A 26,578-nucleotide genomic window follows, 5' to 3' on the forward strand; every position below is an offset into this window, starting at 1 on the left:
TGAAACAGCAGGATTGTGACCTGCAGCCAAATGCACTAATGATACAAAGACAGATGTTGTTAAGACGAAGAAAAAAACTGCAAAGGGATAAAAATCCATTAAGTGAATGGGCAAATTGGTAGATCATGCAAATCATTTAGAGACAGGAAGATTACAAAATGCTGCAATACCCAGGAAACACGAAACAAAGTTATCATGCATATATAACAAATGATTAATAAGCTTTTATTACAAGGGGTGTGGTATATAATAGTAGTTAAGATTTGATGCGACTTCACCGGATACTGGTGAGACTACACCTGAAGTACTGCAGAGTTTTGGTCCTGTGTACAATAAAGATGTGCCTGAGCTTAAGGTTGCTGGGAGTAGGGGTGTGACATATGAAGAAAAGTTGATAAATTAGACCTATGCTCATTGGAATACAAGAAGTGATCACTGAAACCTGCAACATTGAGGGGGGTTTCGACAATATAATTCGTCGAGTGAGGTCACTGAGTGCCAAGTGGCGTTGTTTCAGAATAATCGAGATGAGAAGAAAATATTTTGTTGAGGGTCTTGTATCTTTTAGAATTCCCTATTCCAATGAGCTGCAGAAGCAGTCACTTTATATTTTCAAGGTGACATTTAAACTGCAAGACTGTAAAGGAGAGAAGGGAAAGTGACTTTGAGATTAAGACTGGATTAGCCATGATTTTCTTAATACAGGCTTGAGGTGCTGCCTGGCATAACTTGCTCACATTTTTTTTTATGCACAGTGGAGATTTTTGAATCGTATGATAAATTACATTTTTTGGAATGCTCATGAATGTCACATTTTTAAACATACAAAGAGTTCTGACAGCTGGTTCTGCTTGATGTATAATTTAACTGTCGTTAGAACGACACTCTGTCAGCTGGTGCATCATAGCTTAGAGTAACTTGTAGATCACTGTCAACAGAAATCACTGCACCAGGTCTATGGGCCTATGCAATACAATAATACAACATATTCTGATCATTTTCTCATTAATATTCATTGGCAATTGCTATGAAAGTATCTATTCAATCGCGATATAGAATAGTTAACGTTCATTGAAACCAATGAAACAGATTGAGTGTGGGTTTCATAGTTCACTCAAAATGATAGCACTTGTGACAACAATCAACTATGAGCTCAAAGTCCTGAGGATTTAAGTCTACATCTATTAGATATTTGTCAATTATACTGAATTAGCTCTTGGAATATATACACACACTCAGTGAATTGATACCCTTCAGAAGTTGATTATTTAATATTATTCTCAATGTATTTCAAATTCCTCCCTCTTTGTTATGTTTAAAGGTCTAGTAGACATTAAAAGTCAAGGCAAAGGACAGATTAAAACAAATTTAAATGACTTACTTTTACATAAGAGATATACCCATATTGAAAAATTGAACTCTTGTTACTTGAGTCACTGAAGCCCACCAGCAGAATCACATTATGTGTCTCAGTTCAGATATGATCTACATTACTGATGAAAAGTTTAAAAACTTACTTCTGATGATCATAAAGCTGATGGCCATCATTTCCAATGACAAGTATTACTGGGTTATTTTTCTGCAAGTTGCAAAACAAACTCATTTTATCTTTGCACAATAACTATTCTGCAACAATAAGAGTAGCTTTTGCTTTGAGAATTAATAATGTACAATAAGTTCTCTATCCTCAGCACAAATACCAATTCAATAATAAGCATTTTACATAATTCATGTTCAAAAGAAATATGTAATTAACTCAATTTAAAATCTGGCTTTTGTAAAAACATTGAAAAACCACATGGCAAAGAGGGTAAAGCAGCTATATTAAAAAATCCAAAGGTCTGATCCATGAACCAACGTTACGCAGTAAAATTTGGATGCAAGCACCGGACCGTAAAATGCATTGCATCACATCATAATAATATCTACTGGCATCAAAATTAATGATACACATTAAAGGCATATTATAGTCATTTCTTGCATTGATAGCAGATCAATACTAGGTGGGATTAGCAACATTCCAATGCACCAGCTAGAAGTATTCTTAATTTTTAAAGCAACTTCAGCTAATACTGAGACATTTGATTTCAAAATAATCATCTTAAAAGAATCAGGTGGTTTCCCTGTGTTGGTATTGCGCTATCAAAAAAAGGCTAATTTATGTTTGGCCGCAGGTAATGGACCATTGTGTACTGAAAAGATGTGTTCATGGATTTTGCATAAATCTTTCCATAACCATACATAAATCAAAAGATGTTCTCATTCAGAGTATTCTCAAATGTGGGCAACTTCAAAATCTTGATGGGATGTCAATTCTATATAGCATGTATTGCCATATATCTGAGGAGGGATCAACAATGTAAACTTTTTCTAGATCTAGATCAAAAGTAAATAGAGTGGCAAAGAAAGCAGATGGTATGTTTGGTTTCATAGGTCGGACCATCTACAGGAAGGTCGTGAAGACTTTGGAAAGGGTGCAGAGGTTTATCAGAATGATGCCTGCATTAAGGGGTATTAGCTAAGAGAGCAGTTGGATGGATTGTTTACTCTAGAATGCTGGAAGTAATGGGGAGACCTGATAGTAGTATATAAAATTATGAGACATAGATAGGATAGTGTCAGGACCTTAGGTAGACACAAAATGCTTCTCTCCAGAGAGGCTGCCTGTTGAGTTACTCCAGCATTTTAGACAATAGACAATAGGAGTAGGCCATTTGGCCCTTCGACCCAGCACCACCATTCACTGTGATCATGGCTGATCATCCACAATCGTAACCCGTTCCTGCCTTCTCCCCATATCCCTTAACTCCACTATCTTTAAGAGCTCTATCTAACTCTCTCTTGAAATCATTCAGAGAAATGGCCTCCACTGCCTTCTGAGGCAGAGAATTCCACAGACTCACAACTCTCTGGGTGAAAACCTTTTTTCTCATCTCCGTTCTAAATGGCCTACTCCTTATTCTTAAACTGTGGCCCCTAGTTCTGCACACCCCCAACATTGGGAACACATTTTCTGCCTCTAGAATGTCCAATCCCTTAATAATCTTATATGTTTCAATAAGATCCCCTCTCATCCTTTGTATCTACCTTCGATTTAAACCAGCATCTGCAGTTCTTTCTCACAGTCAGGACCTTTCTCACCAGGATGGAAAAAATAAATACTAGAGGACATAACTTTAAGGAAAGAGAGGCAAATTTTAAAGGAGATGTTCAGGGTGATTTTTTTTCTTACACAGAAGTGCCTGGAACTGGTGGTTGAGGCAGATACACTAGTGACTTTTGGAAAGGCATATGGATATGCAGGAATGGAGGGATATGGATTATGTGCAGGCAGATAAGAATTGGTCTTGGCATCATATTCAGCACAGACATTGTTGCCCAAAGGGCACATACTTGCGCTATACTGTTTTACCTAAAAGAATGTGAAATTGATGAAAATTGCAGAAATTTTGGAAAAGCTGTAAAATTATGCCAATTATGACTGAAAACAAACATTCATTATTGCCCCAAGGGAACGCAAATGATATTTTGGACACCGCAGAAATTGAGGGAAATTAAGGTGGGACAAGACAATGCCATGAAACTGAATGGTAGCGCAGGCATCGACTGTATAACTGAAGCTAATTCAGGGTTCCTTTTATGAAGTCCTGTCGAAATACAATACAATACAATAACTTTATTGTCATTCGGTATAAATACCGAACGAAATTACAGCAGTCACAGAACACAACAAAAAAGAAAAGAACACAGGACACACGACCCCAACACAAACACCCATCACAGTGACTCCAAACACTCCCTCACTGTGATGGAAGGCAACAAAACTTCCACTCTCTTCCCCCCACGCCCACGGACAGGCAGCTCTACCCCTACCGAGGCAACCGACACGCACAGCCCCCGCAAGGGGATGGAAGGCCCCGCGGCCGAGCTGCACCGAGCACTGAAACGTCCCGCGGCCGAGCCGCGCCGGCGATGTTAAGTCCAGCGGCCGAGCCGCGCGATGGAAGGCCCCGCGGCCGAGCCGCACCAGGCGCTGCCAAGTCCCGCGGTCAAGCCACGGTGGGGATGTTAAGTCCAGAGGCTGAGCCGCGCTGGGCGATGGAAGGCCCCGCGGCCGCGCCTGGAGCTGAACCGTTCTGCGGCCGAGCCGCGCCGGGCGATGGAAGGCCCTGCGGACGAGCCGCACCGAGCGCTGAAACGTCCCGCGGCCGTACCGGGCGATGGAAGGCCCCGCTGCCGAGCCAGGCACTGTTAGGTCCCGCGGCCGAGCCGCGCCGGGCACTGTTAGGTCCCGCGGCCGAGCCGGCGATGTTAAGTCCAGCGGCCGAGCCGCGCGATGGAAGGCCCCGCGGCCGAGCTGCGCCCCGGGGAAGGGACCTAATGAAAGAAAGGTTTCCCCCACCACCCCCCGCCCTGTCCCGCCCCCCCCCCCCCCCCCACCCACACATACACAGCCAAAAACAGAAACAAAAACCATCCCAACACCGACACACAAAAAAAAAAAAGGGAAAAAAGACAAGCAGACTGCCAGCGAGCCGCAGCCGTTAGTACATTTCAGGCTAGAAAAATGGCACCGATTGTATTTGCAAGATTTTACTCCAACTGGTCAAAATAACAACTTTCTTGAAATTGTCTATTTATACATACCTTTCCATCATTATCAAAGGAGTCAAAACAAATTCCAAGACCATTCCATGAGTCAGATGCTCCAAACACTGGACCATCCAAGCCTTGATCAACTGTGTACCAGATTGCCTGAAATGAAAGGAAATAAATTAAGTTTGTGAACATCACAGCAATTTTCAAAATATAAAATATTTTAAGATGTCATTACCAGTCCATCAGCTCCAACTCTTCCTCTACCCGTCACACGGAAAGTAACTTCAATTTCCCAATTTTCAAAGGCGAGTTTGCTTTTTGTCCAAACAGATCCCTTTTGGCTTCTCAGTGATGGTGTTATCCTGACTTGGTCTACACTAGGTATTGCATCTAAAATAAAAACAAAAAAACACGCACAGAATGATGAAACTAATTTGTTCCATTGACGTCAATCAAATAACCCCAACTTTGAACCATCCCAGCTCACCAGGTCTGCTGAAGCAGATAACCAAACACATTTAAGACAAAACTCCGAAAATTCACTGAAACATAAAACCCAATTAAAAAGTTTACATGATATGGGTGGCACGGCAGCGCAGTGGTAGAGTTGCTGCCTGACAGAGCTTGCAGCGCCAGACACCCTGGCTCCATCCCGACTATGGGCGCTGCCTGTGCGGAGTTCGTACGTTCTCCCCATGACCATGTGGGGTTTCTCAGAGATCTTCAGTTTCCTCCCAAACGCCAAAGACATACAGGTTTGTAGGTTAATTGGCTTGGTAAAATTGTCAATTGTATCTAGTGTGTGTAGGATAGTGTTAGTGTGTGGGGATCTCTGGTCAGTGCGGACTCAGTGAGCCGAATGGCCTGTTTCCGTGCTGTCTCTCTGAACTAAACGAAATGAACTAAATCCCTGATATTCAACTTTGATCGGATGTTTTCCACCAGCAAAACTATGAACCTGGATGATGGGTATCCAAAAAAATGACCAAGGCAAATATTTCAAAGTACATTAGAATGTAGTCAGCATACATGAGTATTTTACTGTCAAGGGAGGAAAGATTTTCTTTGAAACAAAGGATTGCGGTATATTCCTCAAATCACAAAAATAAATCCTTTTATTTTAACTAAACCACAGATCTCCCACATTCAAGGAATATAAACTGGAATTTATAATCAAATGAATCAAGTTCAATAGAAATTAAGAAAAAATACTGGTAATGGTAATAATGGAAAGAATACTGGTAATGGTAATGATCAATTAGTTTTCTGCATAAAATATGTACAAAATTCTCCAATAAACAAATAAAAAGTTAACTGAAAAAGCAGGTAAAGTGCCTCTCACCTTCCCTTGACCTATCAGTGAAGAAATCAGAAGTTTTTAAAAGCTCAAGCTGAAAATGCAAAATCAGAAATTTTAAAAAACCAGGTTGGTGAGTGTTTATGGAGAGAAAACAGATTTAACATTTCAGGTGGATGATCAGTTGAATTGAAGGAAAAATTTCTATCTGTGGGGTTGCTGTTGCGACAGGTGCCCTCCAGAGGTGCCGCTGAGAAGCTGAGGCAGGAGCCTTGCGGGCCTGAAACTCATGTCAGAGATAGCCTTGCAGAGCCTCGTGGGTCGGAGCCCGGGCCTCGCATGTCTGAACCTTGCGGGTCGACGGTGCCTGCGGCTTTGGCTTGGGCCGGCGGTCAAAGGTGCATCCGAAGAGAACCTGGCAGCGTTAGTGGAGAGGTCGCTGACTGTTGAACGAGGAAGGACACGTGGAAATGAGGACATCGCTGCCGAGGGAAAGAACAAAGGAGGACCCGGCGTGGGGGGATCGCTGTGAGGGAGGGGAAAGAGGAACAGAGGGGGAACCTAGCACAGGGGGGAAATTTGTAACTTTGTAAGCGCCCGTTATGGGCCACTATTTACATAACTTGCGTATGCAAGCAAAGAGTTTTACTGTGACTTGTCACATGTGACAACAAAGTATTCAATTCAATTCAATACTCAATTATGGCATGTCAGAAAAAGATTTTCAGTTGGATTCATTTTAATTAGAATATTGAATTTGATCAATTCAAAATCTATGTAACACTTGAAAATGTATTTGGAACTGCCACCGCAAAAACTGAACACCCTATATTATATATGTACAGATTTGTTAAATCCTACATAATTAGGAACCATAAATAAAAATACAACTCTACTGAATCCAATGTTTCATAAAATATATGGCAGCCAACCAAAGCATAGATTATTTAGAAAATGCTAGTTACTCTTATCTGTTAGAAACAATTGCCAGCATTCAAGTTTTTATAGAAACAAACATTTCTCAAAAAAACATATACCAAGTAGGAAATGGTCCATTCCCAACTTCTATCTGTTTCAAGATGTAATAAGTCACCTTCTGTTCTTGAACATGAACACATGATGTGTGTTAAAACCTCAATCAGAATTTCAGTATGTAATTCAGAAACATTATGTCCTTACAATTCTACCCTGAAGTTTACAAAAACATAAACGTATGGTCACTACCACCAGGAGAATAAACAAATTTAAAAATTTTAAGTATAAGAAAATAACTGCAGATGCTGGTACAAATCGAAGGTATTTATTCACAAAATGCTGGAGTAACTCAGCAGGTCAGGCAGCATCTCAGGAGAGAAGGAATGGGTGACGTTTCAGGTCGAGACCCTTCTTCAGACAGATGTCAGGGGGGCGGGACAAAGGAAGGATATAGATGGAGACAGGAAGATAGAGGGAGATCTGGGAAGGAGGAGGGGAAGAGTGGGACAGAGGAACTATCTAAAGTATCTAAACTATCTCAACTTTAGATAGTTCCTCTGTCCCTCTCTTCCCCTCCTCCTTCCCAGATCTCCCTCTATCTTCCTGTCTCCATCTATATCCTTCCTTTGTCCCGCCCGTCCTGACATCAGTCTGAAGAAGGGTCTCGACCCGAAACGTCACCCATTCCTTCTCTCCTGAGATGCTGCCTGACCTGCTGAGTTACTCCATTCCAGCATTTTGTGAATAAATACCTTCAAATTTTTTTAAGTGATTTTTAACTATAATTGTTCAGGAAAAGATGGCTTTGGGACAATACCTAATAATTCTGTGAATTCTTACTTGCATGGATTCAGAACCAGTTAATAGAAGACAGTGGGTTATGGTAGAAGAGCTAGACACCTGTGACCAGAGGAGTTCCGAACGGATTTGTGCTGGGACCTCTGTTGTTTGTGAGTATACAAGTTTTATAAATGACTTGGACACAAATGTAGACGGGTTGATTCGTAAGTTTGCAGGCGACACCAAGGAGTTGAGGGTCGTGGGGAAGTCTGTTGAACTATACAGTGGGATATAGATAAGCTGGACAACTGAGAAGAGAACTGGCGGATGGGATTTAGTTTGACCAAGTGTGCCGTACTGCACTTTGCGAGGTAAAAATGTACGGGGAGAGTATGCAATTAATGGCAAGACTCTTAATAGTGCTGATGTACAGAGGGAACTTGGGTGTCCATGTCCACAGCTCCCTTAAAGTGGCAACACAAGTAGACAGTGGTAGAAACCCATCTATCGCTTTATAAATCGTTGAATGGCTACATTGAAAACAGTGCATGTCATGCCTAATCAAGTTCATTAAAATGAGAACAATTATTTAAATAAATTAATTCAAAGTACAAGAATTTATCATCTACAGCTGCACAATTACTAAAATGCAAATTATCATTAAACACAAATTTATGATTAAATGGTGTTAAGACAATGCCAAGAGATTAAGGACAAACTACTGGTGCCATAATACCAAGCTGTCACCATTACTCTCCTGCAAAACAAACTCAAAGTTTGATCATTTAAACATTTGAACACTTGATCATTTAAACATTTGAACATTTGATCATTTAAACATTTGTTGGTACTTTATTCAAATAAAATGTTATATTATTCAAACCATTTAATGCAACCCAAGTGTCAGTAGACAAGATCGTTTTTGGATTTAAATATGCAACCAGTAAAAGGGAGCCCAACAAGACGTTCAACCTTAGATTTCAGACCTTCAGAAATATTATCCCATGAATTTTGTATTGCATTTTCCTCTTGTAATTGCACTGACTGGCAAACTTTGCAATGAGCTGTACAAACAGAGCTGTTGAATGATCTTGCCAAGATTTATACAGGTATAAAATTGACCAAAAAAAAAAAAAAGCACAAGATGTAAGCCTCATCAGCAAAAGTAGCATGAGAAGCTGAGATCCAGTCAGTTTAAACAAGCATTTGGTTTCAATAATAGAACTGGAGAATTAAAAAAGTTTTTAAGTAATGAGTAGTGAGTTGAGAAAGTGGGCACTGAAGTTTCTAAAAGGAGATGGATAGTACAAAGCAAGACGACATCATGAATTGTTATCAAAGCCTTGTTCAGCCACAATTGGAGAATAGTGTCCAAATCTGGTACCACACCTTAGGAAAAATGTGAAGATTAAGGACAGTTCAGAAGGCATTTACCAAAATGATTCCAAGCAAGAGGGATTTGGGCTATCCGGATGTACTGGAGAAACTAGAAATGTTCTCCTCAAAATAGAGGCTGTGATTTTTTTTTAAATCATAAAATACCTATTGATGTTAAAATAACATTGATACACATACATAAACCTATCCTATCCATATATCTGTCCAAATGTTGCTTAAAAGTCGTAACTCTAACCTCTTCATGAAGGCACTTATAAAAAGGTTTTTCTTTGGGGAAAAAAGGTAAGATGTGGACCATCTCACCTATGCAAAGGCTAAAATTGTAATCTTGTAATTTTAGACTACCACCTAGGATACATGATTTTCTATCAAATCACATGTCCTTATGCAAGTGCAGAAGGATCACAACAGTTCAATGTTGTTCAACCACAATTTTTCAAAGGAACTGACATAAATGCCAGTACCACTGACCATGCCAGTAATGCCTATGTAGCACCGAAAGACATGAAACCTCAAAAGATTATTAGTGGGCTCCAGTCTTAGACTGCCATGAATTCCATCTCTTAGAATTCTAGCAAGAACTTCTTGTCTTCATATCATACTTCAATCAAGTGCTGTAGAAAAGAACTGCAGATGCTGGTTTAAATTGAAGGTCGACACAAAATGCTGGAGTAATTCAGCGGGTCAGGCACTGAAGGTTTCGACCCGAAACGTTACCCATTCCTTCTCTCCAGAGATGCTGCCTGACCCACTGAACTACTCCAGCATTTTGTGTCTACCTTTAATCAAGTGCTTTCAGGACACTCAAGCAATAGCCAGAAACATCTGTTTTCATTGCTTTAGGCATCTTCAAACTATTTGAAAAGGTTCTTCAAACAAAATCTATCCTTCAAATTATTTTGGTCTTCCTAATCACCTTAAATTTTAATGGCCGAGATTGCAATAAATCAAAAGTATTTCTGACGGACCTCAACGAAAGTGTCTTTCAAAAGTCTAGTGATGACTTTAATATTTCTGACATCAGTTCAGCAGTATCTCTGGTGTCCAGGTTTGATAGTATCAGGCTTGTCTAGTTTCCCAGTAAATGAAAATCAAAATAAATCGCAGATGCTGGAAACCTCAATAAAAACCGAAGATGCTGCAAGAACTCAATAGGTCAGACAGTATCTGAGGAAAGAGTTAATGTTTCAGGATGAAGACCCTTCTTTGGAACTGATGTCCTGACACAATGCAAATGTTTCTTTGCTATTGTACAACTCCAGACTGTTATGTTTCATCACTGTCCTTCATTATACAAGTGACCCCTATTTTATGGTAGTTCAGGTAACAGAAATTCGCTCATCACCATAAAGTCTGAGATACACAAATAAACAATAATAATTTGTATAATTTAAGAAAACCAAATATTCTATTCATCTGTGTTCCAGAAAATCATGTTTCATATACTATTTTCTAGGAACACAAACTCCCCCACCCAGTAACACCTGTGCAATTTACCTCAGACAATTATTAAACGGCTGCGCGATCGTTTCGCTGAACATCTCCGCTCAGTCCGCCTAAACCTCCCTGATCTCCCGGTTGCTCAACAATTTAACTCCCCCTCCCATTCCCACACTGAGCTTTCTGTGCTAGGCCTCCTCCATTGTCAGAATGAGACCCAGCGTAAATTGGAGGAACAGCACCAGCAGCATGAACATTGACTTCTCTAACTTCAAGTAGTCCTTGCTTTCCCCTCTCTCTCTCTCTCTCTCCATAATCAATGTATTTTATTATTATGACTGTATGGCAAATGACATTTCTCGTATGTTGCAAAACACACTTGACTAATAAAGTATAATTGTGATTGCGATTGATAAAGGCTCACTAGAACAAGTGAGAGGGAATTGGAAGATTTGGTAGGACTATTCAATGATCTGAAAATTGAAGAGCAGCACGTAAATTACTCATCTCATAGATCAAAGGATATGTAACTGAAAGATTACGTGGAGGATTGGTATCTTAGGAAATGTGGGGTTTTACAGTAGCCCTGCCACAACTTTTTTTTATAGCAGCACCAATCAAAGCAGATTGAGAGCAGGCTAACAGCATTACACACACGTTATGTAATGCTGTAACTCACCCGTGTTGCTGGAAAAGTGTGCATGATTATGAAAATATCCTATACATTTAAAAACGTATGCGACGGGAGGGATCTGTACCCTAAACATTTATTTATTTACAAGTCCTTGCTCCTGTACTCAAATTGTCTTACAGCAAAAACAAATGACATAAGACTTTCAATAACTAGTATACAAAGACACAATAATCTCATGGTTGTGGAGGGGTGGGTGAAAGCAAAGGACATGCCATCCATCACCATTCAGAAAAAATAATTTGTCTTTCTGGTTATAGTAGATAATTGTACATTCAGCCACATTAAACTGCATCCGCCATGCATTTGCCATTAACCCAACTTGCCTAAATTCCACTCCACAAGTAGCAGGCAATAACAATTGCCAGTGGAGTCTAACCATCTCAAATTAATATCCATTGGGAGCATTACCAATGACAAATATGCTATACTCATCATCTCAAAGATCATTAAAGTACCAACCTTGACTTGCCACATAATCATTGTGGCATTAACAGTAGGTTGAAAGCTGATATTTTGAGGCACATGATTCACTTTCTGACTCCCGCAAGGTCCATAATAAACATTCCTTGAAGGAGTGCAGTCACAATAACAGAGATAATGATACATGGTTCAGAATTATCAACAATGATTTGCAGCGTGCTCTCTACAAGGTTCACTGCCTCGACATGTCAAAGCACTACCTCTGGAATCCATAACCTCTATAACCTGAAAGGACAAAAGTATGGTATTGCTGGTAACTGCAAGACTTCCCAAAAGAATCCTTACCAGGACAAATGTGAAAAAAAATTAAAATTAGTCAGAATACTAGAATCCATCAAACAATAACTTCACCACTAATATTACACGTCAAAAAACATTCTCATTCCTAAATTCAACATCTTGTCTTTAAGGGTCTAGTAAGCTACCTTGTTTGCTTGGCACAAGTCAGCTTGGGCAACGAGAACTCAGCTGCCTAGCCATTAACCTTTTACCCATAATCAATGTTTGTTGAAGAAAAGATCCCATAATTAACATTGATATACATTAATTCCACACTAGGATCAGCACATTCTCTGCATGTGAAGTACATTATAAACATGCCCAGAATATATCAAACAAAAAGAAATAGTACGGCTAATTATCTACAATCTAAATAACAGCCTGTACTCAGTCGCCACGTCTCTCACCTGACATAGTATGCACGGGTTACCTTTACTGCAAACTGTCACTCCATGATCTTTCCACGATGCAAGTAGCAACAAGCTCTCAGCAGAAAGGCCCAAAGCCCTACTACAGTACTACCATGACAGCTATCAAAGACATTTTCAAATGGGGTTGTCACTTGTATGCCAATCTTGAGACAGTCAGTGGGCTCAATGGCTCTTCCCACTGCAGAGCTCATAACAAATTTTCAGCATCTTTCAAAATTTCACACTGTAATGTTCAGACACAGTATTGAAGATTCCCTGAACATCAATAAGCAGAGGTTCAATGGCATAACGCAGCATGTGAACTGTTAAACACACCCATTAGATAATTTCATTTGAGAATTGCACACATTTCTGATGAATGTCAATTTTATACTACCGTGCAGCGGATGACTCAACCTTTAATCTGGGCAAATGTGAAGTGTTGTACTTTGGGAGGTCAAATACTAGGGGAAAGTACACAATTACTGGCAGTCCCCTTAACAACATTGATATGCAAAGGAAGCTTGATGTCCAAGTCCACAGCTCCTTGAAAGTAGTTACGCAAGTAGTTAAGAGTGGTAAAAGTGGCTCTTCATCTGTCATTATACTCAGCATTGCATATGTGTCAATAAATCATGGTGAAGCTTTACAAAACTTTTTTAGGCTGCACGTAGAGTACTGTGTGTAGTTCTAACTACCGCATTCATAAGTTCATAACACATAGGAGCAGAATTATGCCATTCGACCCATCGAGTCTGCTCAACCATTCAATCATGACTGATCTTTCTTCCACTCTTAACCCCATTCTCCTGCCTTCTCCCCATAACCTTTGACGCCCTTACGAATCAAGAACCTATCAAATTTGGTAGGTTTAAAAATAATGTACAGGAAGTACTTTACAGAAAGGATGTGAAGGTTTTCAACCCCCACTCCCAGTCTGACCTTTCTGTCATGGGCCTCCTCCAGTGCCATAGTGAGGCCCACCGGAAATTGGAGGAACAGCACCTCATATTTCGCTTGGGCAACTTGCAGCCCGGCAGTATGAACATTGACTTCTCCAACTTTAGATAGTGCCTCTGTCCCTCTCTTCACCCCCCCCCCCCCCCCTCCTTCCCAGTTCTCCCTCTAACTTCCTGTCTCCACCTATACCCTTCCTTTGTCCCGCCCCCCTGACATCAGTCTGAAGAAGGGTCTCGACCCAAAACATCACCCATTCCTTCTCTCCTGAGATGCTGCCTGTCCTGCTGAGTTACTCCAGCATTTTGTGAATAAATACCTTCGATTTGTACCAGCATCTGCAGTTATTTTCTTACACTAAGGTTTTGAAGATGGTACATTAGAGGTTTAACAGGAGCACTGCCTAGATTAGAGGGTATTAGCTATTAGAAATTGGACAAATTTTATCATTTTCTCTGCAGTGAAGAAGGCAAATGAGAGACGATACAAGTTTACAAAATTATGACAGGTGCAGATAGAGTAGACAGTCAGAACATTTTCTCCCCCGGGAGGGAAATTACAAATATTTTAAGGCTTATCGCACCATTATAGGTTTGAAGGTGAGGGGGGGATACAAGGCTTTTAAATAAGCATGTGAACATGCAGGGAATGGAGGACTTTCAGGAGAAGGAATTATTTTAATTTTGCATCATGTTCAGAGATATCATGGCAGAAACCAGTCTAGTGAATAGAAGATACAAAGAACCGCAGATGCGGGCTGGCAAAAAAAATATTAAAGGCATAGTTTTGAAAGGCAGAGGGAGAAATTTAAAGGATATATATGTGTGGGATAAGTTTTTTTACACAGAGAGTGGTGGTGCCTGGAATGCACTGTCAGAGCTGGTGGTGGAAGCATAGCTGGGGCTCAACTCAACAACTTCTCTTTTGCTCCTCTCACTTTCTTCAAGGTAAAGGTGTAGCCATGATCCTCCAGTTTCATGCTACCAGACTCCATATCCAACACATGACATTCCCACCCCTTCAAAATGATCCTACCACCAGTCACATCCCCATTTCTTTCTGCTGTCATAGAGGCTGCTCCCACTCCAATTCTTGGTTCTCATCCCTTCCCACCCAAACAACCCCATCCCCAAGTATTTTCTCCAGCAAACACAGGAGATATAACACCTGTCCCTATACCTCCTCTCTCACATCCATTCAGGGACCTCAGCAGCCCTTCCAGGTGAGACGAGGTTCATGTGCACCTCCTCTAATATAATCCTCTGCAGTTAATGTTCCCCATGTGGCCTCCTTTATATCGGCGAGACCAAGTGTAGACTTTGCGACCATTTGGCTGAACACTTGAAGGATTTGTAGCAGAGTTTGTGGATGATACGAAAATAGGTGGAGGAGCAGGCAATGTAGAGAAAGCAGGGACTCTGCATAAGGACTTGGACAGGTTGGAAGAGTGGGCAGAGATGTGGCAGGAGGAATACAGCGTTGCAAAGTGTGGAGTCATACATTTAGGTAGTAGGAATAAAGGCATAGACTATTTTTGAAATGGAGTGAGAATCCAGAAATCTGAATTGGAAAGGGACTTGGGAGTGCTGGTGCAGGATTCCCAAAAAGTTAATCTGCAGGTCGAATCAGTAGTAAAGAAACCAAACTTAATGCTAGCATTTATTTCAAGAGGGCTTGTATACAAAAACAGGGATGCAATGCTGAGGCTCTATAAGGCACTGGTAAGGCCGCATTTGGAGTATTGTGAGCAATTTTGGGCACCATATCTGAAGGATGCACTGGCTTTGGAGAAGGTCCAGAGGTGGTTTACAAGAATGATCCCAGGAATGAGTAGGTTAACCTATGATGAGCGTTTTCGGCACTGGGCCTGTACTCGCTGGAGTTTAGAAGAATGATGGGGACCTCATTGAAACATACCGAATAGTGAAAGGCTTGGATAGAGTGGATGCGGAGAGGATGTTTCCATTGGTGGGAAAGTCCAGGACTAGAGGTCACAGCCTCAGAATTAAAGGACGTTCTTTTAGGAAGGAGATGAGGAGAAATTTAATTAGTCGGAGGGTGGTGAATCTGTGGAATTCTTTGCCACAGAAGGCTGTAGAGGCCAAGTCAGTGGATATTTTTAAGGCAGAGATAGATAGATTGATTCGCGCTTAGTGCAGATGTCAGAGGTTATGGGGAGAAAGCAGGAGAATGGGGTTAGTTAGGATGGAGAGATAGATCAGCCATGATTGAGTGGCAGACTAGACACGATGAGCCATATGACCTAATTCTGCTCCTATTCCTCAAGACATGACTTGTGCTTGGTTCTGCTGGATCTCCCAGTTGCTAACCATTATAACTGCCCTTCCCATACTGACTTTTCTATCCTGGGCCTTCTACATTGCCAGTTAGGCCACACGCAAACTAGAGGAACAACACCTCATATTCCATTTGGAATTTACCACCTGACGGTATGAACACCAAATTCTGCAACTTCAGGTAACTAACCCACAAACACCCCCTTTTTCCCTTTCCCTTCCTCTTCCCTGTGCCTCACCATTTCTCCCCTTCCACCTATATTTCTTCCTCTGGCTTCACAATTTACATTCTTCTATCCTTATCTTGTATCTTTTGTCTTTTCATCTCTGACCTTCAACCACTTGCCTACCAAAAACCCGCTCACCAGTATCGACCTATCACTTGCCAGGCTTTGTCCTGCCCCTCTTCACTTCCAACTCCCATTCCCCCAGGTTTTTGGTAGGCATAGTTGGACAAAGGCCAGAGAAGGAAAGACAAAGGAATGGCCCGACCTAAAACATCACCTAACCATGTTCTCTAAAGAAGCTGCCTGACCTGCTTAGTTATTCCAGCACTTTGTGCAACACTTTTGTGTCTTTTTCTAGTGTAGCAAATCTTTGTTTCACTCCTACAATAGCCAGAATATCTCTTTTTAGACTAGGCAACCACAACCATACTCAATACTCCAAGGCCTCATAATTTCAGCAAGACATCTGTACTCCAGTATGCAAATACTTTCATATTAAAGGCCTTCCTCACTGCTTGCTGTACTGGCATGTTGGTTTTCAGTGACTTGTGTACAAAGACAATTCAATCCCATTACCTAATCGTTCACCATTTAAACAAAAATCTCTACGAGTGCACTAGTGAATAACCTATTTTTTTCCACATTACATTCCATCTGGAATGTTCTCGCCCACGTAGCTTGTTCGATAATCCCCAATACCTTTTTACATCCACTTCCCAATGCACCTAGTCATATGAAACCCAAAATATGAAAAATATTTGGTTCCCAGGTATGCAAATAAGAATGGCTCAGAGGGAAATTAACACGAACCCAGGCAAATGGGTTTAGCGTAGATAGGTTTCTTGCTCGGCATGAAAATATTGGGCCAAAGGACCTGTTTCTGTGCCAGAAAGCTTGATGAATCTCTGAGTGTTTTCTCTGGTTGAGTCGTTAATACATATCTTGAATAGCCAGAGGTCAAACACCAAACCTTGCAATGTTCCAATAGACAAAATATTTTAAAAGGTGTTCATTCCAATTTTGACTTTCTGTCCAATAATCACATTTTTGTCCGTATTACCCCCAGATTTTGTATGCTCTAATCCTGTTGAAAGTTTTTTGAAAATCCCAAACCACTACTGGCAAAGTAAATAAACTAAATAAAGGATTGGACAAGGATTTAAAATAGTTAGTCATTCGGCACTGAAACAGGTCCTTTGGCCCAATTCACACATGCAGACCAAGTTGGCTTCCTAAAGTACTGCCATTCACCAGCATCTGGCCCATAATCTCTCCAAACCTTTTCTGTATTAATTTGTATTAACCTTTACCACTTCCTCTGGCAGCTCGTTCCACACACCCACCATATGGAAAATCAACCCTGCAGGTTCCATTGAAAAAAATCCCCCTCTCATTTTAAACATATGCCATCTATTTTAGACACCCCTGCACTGAGAAAAAGACCAACCTTCTAATCTAAGTCCTTCATGATATTTAATAAGCACTTGTAAAGTCATCTCCAACCCTCTGTTTCCTTCACTCAAGAGAAAACAGTCACAGCCTATCTGGTCTTTCCATCTAACTCAAGATTTCCAGTCTTGGTAACATGCTTGCAAAGCTTTTCTGCACCCTCCATAGCTTCATCGCATTCTTCCTATTGTAAGGCAACCAGAACCACTCACAATACTGGAGATGGGAGATCGCCAGCATCCTGTACAGCAGTTATATGACGTCCCAACTCGTGTACTCAATGTCCTGTCTTCACCACCTTGTCTACCTGTGTCACGACCTTCAGGGAAGCATGCACACTTATCTCTCAGTCTCCTTTCTACAACATTGCCAAAGGTTCTGTCATTTACAGCGCAAGTTCTGGCCTGCTTTAACTTCCAAAAATGCATTGGATTCATGGACCCAACTCAGCAATGACCAAGATAGACCATTCAAGTCAGTTCCATTTGTCCATGCTAGGCCTATATCCCTCAAACATTTCATTTCCAGAACCAGGGTCACAGTTTAAGAATAAGGGGTAGGCCATTTAGGACCAAGATACAGAAAAACGGTTTCACCCAGAGAGTTGAGAATCTATTTAATTCTCTGCCACAGAAGGCAGTGGAGGCTAGCTCGAAGGGCCGAATGGCCAACTCCTGAACATTTTTCTATGTTTCTATCCATGTAGCTGCCCAAATGTCTTAATTGTTATTGTACCTGCCTCTACTACTTCACCTGGCAGCTCTTCCCTTATACCCACCACCTCCATAAAAGAGAAAAATAATCTAGCTATCTGCCGAACACTGCACAATATTGACCTCTCTAATAGATGTTCACATTGAGACACTGGAAAATGAGCATACATCACAGAAACCAATTCTCCATGAAGGCAACTATCAATGATAAAATTCATCATCTCGTGTCAATTGACAAAAAGAGTATTTAAAGAAAAAGGCCTCAGATCTGGCACCAAAGTCACTGTCTAGCAAGCAGCAGTAATCACTGCCTCCTGTGTTCTTCTGAGAGATACAATCTACCAAATATGGGCATTTCAAGGCACTGGAACAATACAAACAACGCTTCCTCTGCAAAATCTTCTAAATTCCAACATCAGGATCATTGCACGGTGGCGCAGCGGTAGAGTTGCTGTCTTACAGCGAATGTAGCGCCAGAGATTCAGGTTCGATCCTGACTAAGGACGCCGTCTGTACGGAGTTTGTACGTTCTCCCCGTGACCTGCGTGGGTTTTCTCCGAGATCTTCGGTTTACTCCCACACTCCAAAGACGTACAGGTATGCAGGTTAATTGACTGGGTAATGGTAAAAATTGTCCCTAGTGTGTGTAGGATAGTGTTAATGTGCGGGGATCGCTGGGCAGCACGGATTCGGTGGGCCGAAGGGCCTGTTTCCGCGCTGTATCTCTAAATCTAAAAAATCAGTACCTTTTCCCAGGCCAGCACCCTCAGCACCAAAGCCATGATTACACTCAGTCAGCTCCATTGGGCATGCCAAAAAGTTATCTGCCCAACACCAGAATCATAAACATAAATTAAATTCCAATGCCAAGGGAAAGAGAACACATGCAAAGAGGAAAAGCTCAAAGCATCTGTGAAAAATTGCACCAATTGGCTATGACTATTCAAAGTTAACGAATTTTCTGGATGCCCCAGTAGTACACAGAAACAGAGAGTAAACAGCTAAACGGCAAAACCATCTAACAAACCCAGCAGCCCATTCAAACATCACCTGACCGATTAGTGGAACAGCCAATGTTTCTTGACACATAAACATGATCAGTTACCTCAGAACCTAAATGAAAGGAACTCATCGTTGATCACAAGGAGCTGCCTGCAAAGAATATGAATCTGGTTTACTTATGGCAGAAAGGTAGTAATAGCCCCATAGAAATATCCCCACTAGCTTTTAGTCTTAACCAAAGCTGAATTGCATTATGAACAATAAATGTAACGGGTAAACCGAGGCACACCCTTATAACGGCGTTCGGAACGCCTTTTATAACGAGGACCGCTGGTTTGAGGTCCCAAGAGTCAGGAGTGTAATTTGTACCGACAACCGATGAAGACATTCTTACTTGCAGCAGCTCAACCAGACTGAACACGCAATGCAGTTTAAATGCACAAGCAATTTCATTCAATCATAACCATTACAAATTAGGAAATCTAGCGATTCCTTGTCAACAGCCGGTGTGGGGAAAGATGCCGGGGTGAAGCGGGGCGGTGATGTGGAGCGGGTACTGGGGGAGTGTTGAGCCCAACACCTCCCTGCCTGCGCTCCCCTGGCCTGAGCTCGGCCATCCTCAAGCACCCCGACCGCCCCGCTCCAGCTCAGCCGGCGACCACCACTCACTGACTTACTGCCTGCGTGCGTCCAGAAGGGGATGGTGCCGTCACTGTGCACTAAGTGGGGGCCCTTGAAGCTGTACTTGTACTCGAAGCGGCGGGTCGGTAAGTCGGTGGCCGCTACCCAGCCGACGATGACGAGGAGGAGGAGGACGAGGTGGTGAGGCTGCAGCAGGAGAGTGCGAGTAGTCGGTGCCGCCATCTTCGCCGCGACTGAGGCGCCGGCACGCCCGGGGCATGCCGGGAACGCGGCGACAGCCAACACGGCGCTTCCCCATTGGACGCCGGCGCCCTCACTCCAAAGCACTGGTGCTCACACTAAGTGATAGGAGCAGAGATAGACCACTATTTGAACCCTCTTCTTTTTTAAAAAAAAACATATATATATATATATATACACAACCTGAAAACTCTTCAGAGGGTGGCTTCATGTGTGAGCTCTCCCATAACACCAGACACACAAAAACAAAAAAACACCAACAAGAAACTAGGAGCACTTGGACACCTACCCCACCATTCAACGTAGACACAAAATGCTGGAGTAACTCAGCGACTCAGGCAGCATCTCGGGAGAGAAGGAATGGGTTACTCCAGCATTTTGTGTCTACCTTCGATTTGAACCAGCATCTGCAGTTTTGTTTTCCCACCATTCAATGTGATCATGACTGACTTCCGTAGGTTCACCACCTACCGTGCAAAGAAATTCTACCTCAGTGTTAAGTTCATAAGTCAGAGGAGCAGAATTAGGCCACTCAGCCCACTGTCTACCATTCAATCATGGCTGATCTATCCCTCTCAACCACATTCATACAAAAACATCGAAACATAGAAAATAGGTGCAGGAGTAGGCCATTCGGACCTTCGAGCCAGCACCACCATTCCATCTGATCATGGCTGATCATCCAAAATCAATACCCCGTTCTGGCTTTTTCCCCATATCCCTTGATTCCCTTAGCCCTGAGCTAAATCCAACTCTTGAAAACATCCAGTGAATTGGCCTCCACTGCCTTCTGCGGCAGAGAATTCCACAGATTCACAACTCTCTGAGTGAAGAAGTTTTTCCTCATCTCAGTGTGAAATGGCCTACCCCTTATTCTTAAACTGGGACCCATGGTTCTGGGACCCATGGTTCTGGACCCCCAACATCGGGAATATTTTTCCCGCATCTAACCTGTCCAATCCAGTTCTCCTGCCTTCTCCCCACAACCCCTGGTGACATGTTTAAGGTGAGAGTGAAAAGAGTTCAATGGAACCTGCATGGCTGCTTTTACATATGGTGGTTATGTGGAACGAGCTGCTAGAAGAAGTGGTGGACACCCATCTTAATCAAGAATCTATCTATCTCTGTCTTTAAAATATCAATTTTCTTGGCCTCCACAGCCTTCTCTGGCAATGAATTCCACATAGACCACCCCCGACAAAAGAAATTCTTCCTCATCTCCTTGTGCCATTTGCTTTGTACCACGTTGGATAGTGCATCTCATTTCAGTCAAGATGTAAAGTTGCAATGGTGTTTATGTTCAGCTATAGCTTCACAATAGAGAGTGCAATTCTACAAACACTCAGGCTGCAACTGTCCCCATGCTCAGAGAACATAAAACACAGAAATGATCAGCATGACAGTTTATTTGGAGGGAGAAACCCTGATTTCACATTTCAGTTTGATAGACTGCAAAGAAAAGAGGGCTTTCTTATCTCTAACCTGCATTTCTTATTTTAAGAGTGTGACCCTCGGCTCTAGATACTCTGTTTATCTCCTTCACACTTGATAACAATTTTGTTATTCCTATTTGACCTTTCTAGACCACATTGCAATCTCCTCACTTTTGTTATTTGTGCCCTCAATCTCACTTTCATTTGTTTTCTTTCCTCTGCTTCACACATCCCTGCCAAGAATATTTAATTGTCATATGCACTTGGAAAGAAACAATGGAATTCTTACTTGATGCCACTTTACAGACAGGTTGGTGAAACTGTAATACTAGATGACCTAACTGCTAAACAGTAAGACAGCCCCCAATATTCAGAGATAAGCAAGGTCACAAACCAATAAATCAGATCAAAGCTACACAGATGGGTAACTTTTTCACGCAAAGGGTGGTGGGTGTATGGAACAAGCTGCTGGAGGAGGTAAATGAGGCAGGGACAATCACAATGTTTAAGAAGCAATTAGGCAGGTTGTGTGAATGGGCGGATGCATGTCAGATGCAGTTTAATGTGGATAAGTGTGAGGTTATCCACTTTGGTGGTAAGAATAGGATGGCAGATTATTATCTGAATGGTGTCAAGTTAGGAAAAGGGGACGTACAACGAGATCTGGGTGTCCTAGTGCATCAGCCACTGAAAGGAAGCATGCAGGTACTGCAGGCAGTGAAGAAAGCCAATGGAATGTTGGCCATCATAACAAGAGGAGTTGAGTATAGGAGCAAAGAGGTCCTTCTGCAGTTGTACAGGGCCCTAGTGAGACCGCACACTAGGTTAATTCCCGGAATGGTGCAGCACGGTAGCGCAGCGGTAGAGTTGCTGCCTTACAGCGAATGCAGCGCCAGAGACTCGGGTTCGATCCTGACTACAGGCGCCGTCTGTACGGAGTTTGTACGTTCTCCCCGTGACCTGCATGGGTTTTCTCCGAGATCTTCGGTTTCCTCCCACACTCCAAAGACGTATAGGTATGTAGGTTAATTGGCTGGGCAAATGTAAAAAATGTCCCTGGTGGGTGTTGGATAGTGTCAGTGTGTGGGGATCGCTGGGCGGCGCAGACCCGGTGGGCCGAAGGGCCTGTTTCTGCGCTGTATCTCTAAATCTAAAAAAATCTAAATCTAAATAACGGGGCTGTCGTATGTTGAAAGACTGGAGCGGCTAGGCTTGTATACACTGGAATTTAGAAAGATGAGAGGGAATCTTATTGGAACACATATGATTATTAAGGGGCTGGACACGTTAGAGGCAGGAAACATGTTCCCAATGTTTGGGGAATCCAGAACCAGGGGCCACATTTTTAGAATAAGGGGTAGGCCATTTAAAACGGAGATGAGGAAAAACATTTTCAGTCAGAGAAATCTGTGGAATTCTCTGCCACAGAAGGCAGTGGAAGTCAATTCTCTGAATGCTTTCAAGAGAGAGCTAGATAGAGCTCTTAAGGATAGCGGAGTCAGGGGGTATGGGGAGAAGACAGGAACGGGGTACTGGTTGAGAATGATCAGCCATGATCACATTGAATGGTGGTGCTGGTTCGAACGGCCGAATGGCCTACTCCTGCACCTATTGTCTATTGGTACATGGCGAGGACAGTTTTAGAGGGATATAGGGCAAACAGGTAAGTGGGACAAATGTAGATGGGACATGTTGGTCAGTGTGGGCAAGTTGAGCCGAAGGCCCTAATTCCACACTGTATTACTCTATGACTAATTAATCCATCTCATCTTCCTCCCTTCACATAAACCAGTCTCCAGACACATCTATTCACTCCATCTGATATTAGGATTTAGTTAGTTAAGGTGCCAGACAACAAACCAATTGAGGTTTTGAAGACTTATGTCCCACAACCAGCATTCTCAATCCAAACTTTTACAATGCAATTAAAAGATTGACGTCTACCTGGCAATATGGAAAATTGCCTAAGTCGGTCCTGCTCACAAAATGCAGGGAGAATGTAGTCCAGCTAATTATCATCCAATCAGTTTACACATCCTCATAAGAAAGTTGACATTTATCAAACAGCATTTACTTACAAATAATCTGCACACAAATACCCAGAATTGAGTCTCACCAAGGTGACTTGGCTCCAGTCCTCAGCTTTGATCCAAAAATGGACGAAAGTATTGTCGATGCAAGTTTAGGGTAATTGCCCTTGGCATCAAGGAAGCATTTCACCAAGTCTGGCATCTAGGCTCCTGGGTAAATCTGAACTTAATGGGCATCAAAGGATTTTTTTTCTTCCATGCCTGGATTTATACCTCAATATAGAAGATGGTTGCTCCTGTGTCACAGGCCTAACCATCTTCAACTATCTCACGAATGACCTTCCTTCCATGATAAAGATAGAAGTGGGAATGTTTGCTGGTGATTCACAATATTCAATTCCACTCATAACCTTTCAGTAAAATAAACAGCCCAAGTCTGCATGCAGGAAAATCAATGAAATATTTAAGAATGGGTAATGAATCACAAGTAGCATCACAGACATTGGCCACCTCCACCAACAGAAAGTCTAACCAACCATCCTGACACTCAATGACATTTTCACGGCTAGGTAAACCCCAACATTGACCACAAATTTAGTCATAAATAGCATGACTACCAGACCAAAACAGCTGGGTCAAATTAGCTGTTTTTGGTTTGGCCACTTGAACCGTGTCAGCCTACTCCCAATAAAACCCAAGCTTTCAAGATTCACCCTAAAGGCTTAAAGATAGTCAGGGGGGGAACACGGCTGTAAAGCTGATGTACAAAACACAGTAGGGAAAAAGGCAGGAAGAAAAAGGGAGCATTTTAGTGGTTGTGGTGTTTTCTCTATCATCCCTGTTCATAAATTGTAGGAGCAGAAGTAGTCCATTCAGCCTATCAAGTCTACACTGCTGTTCAATCATGGCTGACCTATCTTTCCATCTCAACCCCATTCCCCCGGTTTCTCCCCAGAATTCTTGACACTCTTACTAATCAAGTACATGTCTATCTCTGCCTTAAAAATATCCAATGACAGCGATCCGCGGCAATCAATTTCACAGATCCACCACCATCTGACTGAAGAAATTCCTCCTCTGGTTCTAGTCTCTCCCACTAGTGGAAACATCCTTTCCAGATCCACTTTATCTAGGTCCTTCATTATTTGATAAGTTTTCATGAGGTCCCCCCTTATCCTTCTAAACTCCAGAAAATAGAGGCCCAGTGTTGTCAAATGCTCACCATATGTTAACCCAGTGATCCCCAGGAGCATTCTTGTAAACCTATTTTAGAACCTTTCCAACATCAGCACATCCTTCCTCGGATATGGTGCCCAAAACTTTTAGCAATGCTCCAAATGCGATCTGCCCAGTACCATTTAAAACCTCAATACATCACAGATTTTATATTCGACTCACCTTGAAATAAATGCTAATGTTGCATTCACCTTCCTTACTACTGATTCAACTCACAAATGAACCTTTTGGGAATCCTGCACAAGCACTAGGTGGCGACAGCAATGGCTGCATCGCCAACAATCTGTCAGCCCCTTTCTTCTTCATTGTTTTTTTAGTATGTGTTAAATGTATGGTTTTAGTGTTGTTTAGCTTGTTTTATGTGGAGGGTGGGGGAGGGGGCTGGGGGAAACGTTTTCTAATCTCTTACCTCGACGGAGATGCGATTTTGTTCCGTATCGTATCTCTGTCCTCACTGCGGCCTAACATCGAGGAGTTGGCAACTTTGCTGGAGTCCACCGCGGGTGCCTGCGGACTTACCATCGTGGAGCCCACGTTCCCTTTGCCAGGGATCGACGTCTGAGCTCTACCATGGGTGCCTGCGGACTTTAACATCATGGAGCTCGTGGTCTCTGGTCAGAGACTGACATCGGGAACTCCAAGCCGCAGGAGTTTCGACCACTCCGACACGGGAGCTCCGACCGCCCCGACGCGGGAGCTTCGATCGCCCCGATGCGGGGACTTCAACCGCCCCGACGCGGGGGCTTCGACGGCCGGCTGCAGGAGCTTCGATCGCCCTGACCGCGGCTGAAAAATGAGGGAAGATGATTAGATTTTATTGCCTTCCATCACAGTGAGGAATGTGGGGAATCCGCTGTGGTGGATGTTTATGTTAACTTCTGTGCAGTTGTGTGTGTTGTTGCTTTTTTAGTATGGCTGTATGGTAATTCGCATATCACTGTACCTTAAGTGGTACACGTGATAATAAAAGACCTTTGAAACCTTTGAAGTCTCTTTGCAGTCTCTTTGAAGTCTCTTTTGGTGAGTACCTCAATCGCTTAATGAATGTCAAACTTTTATTTCAGATGGTCATTATCTGCAACTTGCTGTTTCAGATTTCCAGCATCTGCCTGTTTTCATTTTAATTAATATATACATGACCAAATTAGGTAGTTCTTATTTATTATTGTTTCATGAGCAAAGTTGTGGTTATACTGTTGCAAGTTGATATTAGCCAGGTGATAATTTTAACAATATCAATTGTGAATTACTTGATTTGAACATATTGGGTCTTAGTTATTCTCTCATGTGCTGGCACTGGTGAAAAAGAACCTGTTGAATGGAACATCTGTGGCCTGAGCAAAGGTCCAATTCGAATATATTTAGAGTGGATTAAAGTTTAAGTTGTTGTAATTTCTGTTTTATGACAATGTTAGTATTAACACAATGTAAAAGGTAATTGATTTTCTAATGCTTCAGGCATGGGAAACCTGGGTCCAGACAAAATCTTTAGTCCATTTATCTAATTAGACTAAAATAGCAAATTTTACTTTTAATCCTGTAAGAGGGCTAAATACATCACTGAACAAGAGCTTTAAACCCCTTCAGTTGACTGCAGCTATGTTATACTCTTTTTCTATTATGGAAGTAAGAAATTAGATTACTATAAAAAGTCTGCAGGTTAACGGATTTTAAACCACTAACAGTATATTATGTTATAAATTATAAGATTAGTGAGACAATACTGCTCCAATTTATTAATTATTTGCTTTTAAATATTTTTGTGAATGATTTATTTCAGATACTCAAATATATATTTTTTGCTGTGTAAGAATGGAGAAAATGTTAAGTCAAGTACACACCATTCTCCCTGTGAAACACAAAACTACAAGTTTATGAGAAGTGTCCTGGCTTTTTTTTAAATTGAACAAACAAAGGACTTAGAGTGACAAATAATGAGCCTTTACGGTGGGGGGAAGAAGGGCGTCCTTTCATTACATCCACCCCGAACGTCATCCAGG

The 26,578-nt window shown here is 42.0% G+C and overlaps 1 protein-coding gene across 1 annotated transcript in view; it reads right to left on the reverse strand.

Annotated features, from left to right (window-relative positions):
- The window catches only part of lman1 (lectin, mannose-binding, 1), a 58,679-nt gene extending 38,802 nt beyond the window's left edge, over window positions 1-19,877 (reverse strand). Inside the window, exons 1-4 of the mRNA XM_078426696.1 lie at window positions 19,675-19,877; window positions 4,835-4,989; window positions 4,648-4,755; window positions 1,518-1,579 (exon numbers count right to left, since the gene is read on the reverse strand). Of these exons, the coding sequence (XP_078282822.1) occupies window positions 1,518-1,579; window positions 4,648-4,755; window positions 4,835-4,989; window positions 19,675-19,861 (512 nt within the window). The 5' untranslated portion in view covers window positions 19,862-19,877. The remainder of the gene's footprint in view (window positions 1-1,517; window positions 1,580-4,647; window positions 4,756-4,834; window positions 4,990-19,674) is intronic.
- Between the last annotated feature and the right edge of the window lie 6,701 nt (window positions 19,878-26,578).

This window comes from Rhinoraja longicauda, chromosome 1, assembly GCF_053455715.1.
Source record: "Rhinoraja longicauda isolate Sanriku21f chromosome 1, sRhiLon1.1, whole genome shotgun sequence".
Lineage (NCBI taxonomy): Eukaryota > Metazoa > Chordata > Chondrichthyes > Rajiformes > Arhynchobatidae > Rhinoraja > Rhinoraja longicauda.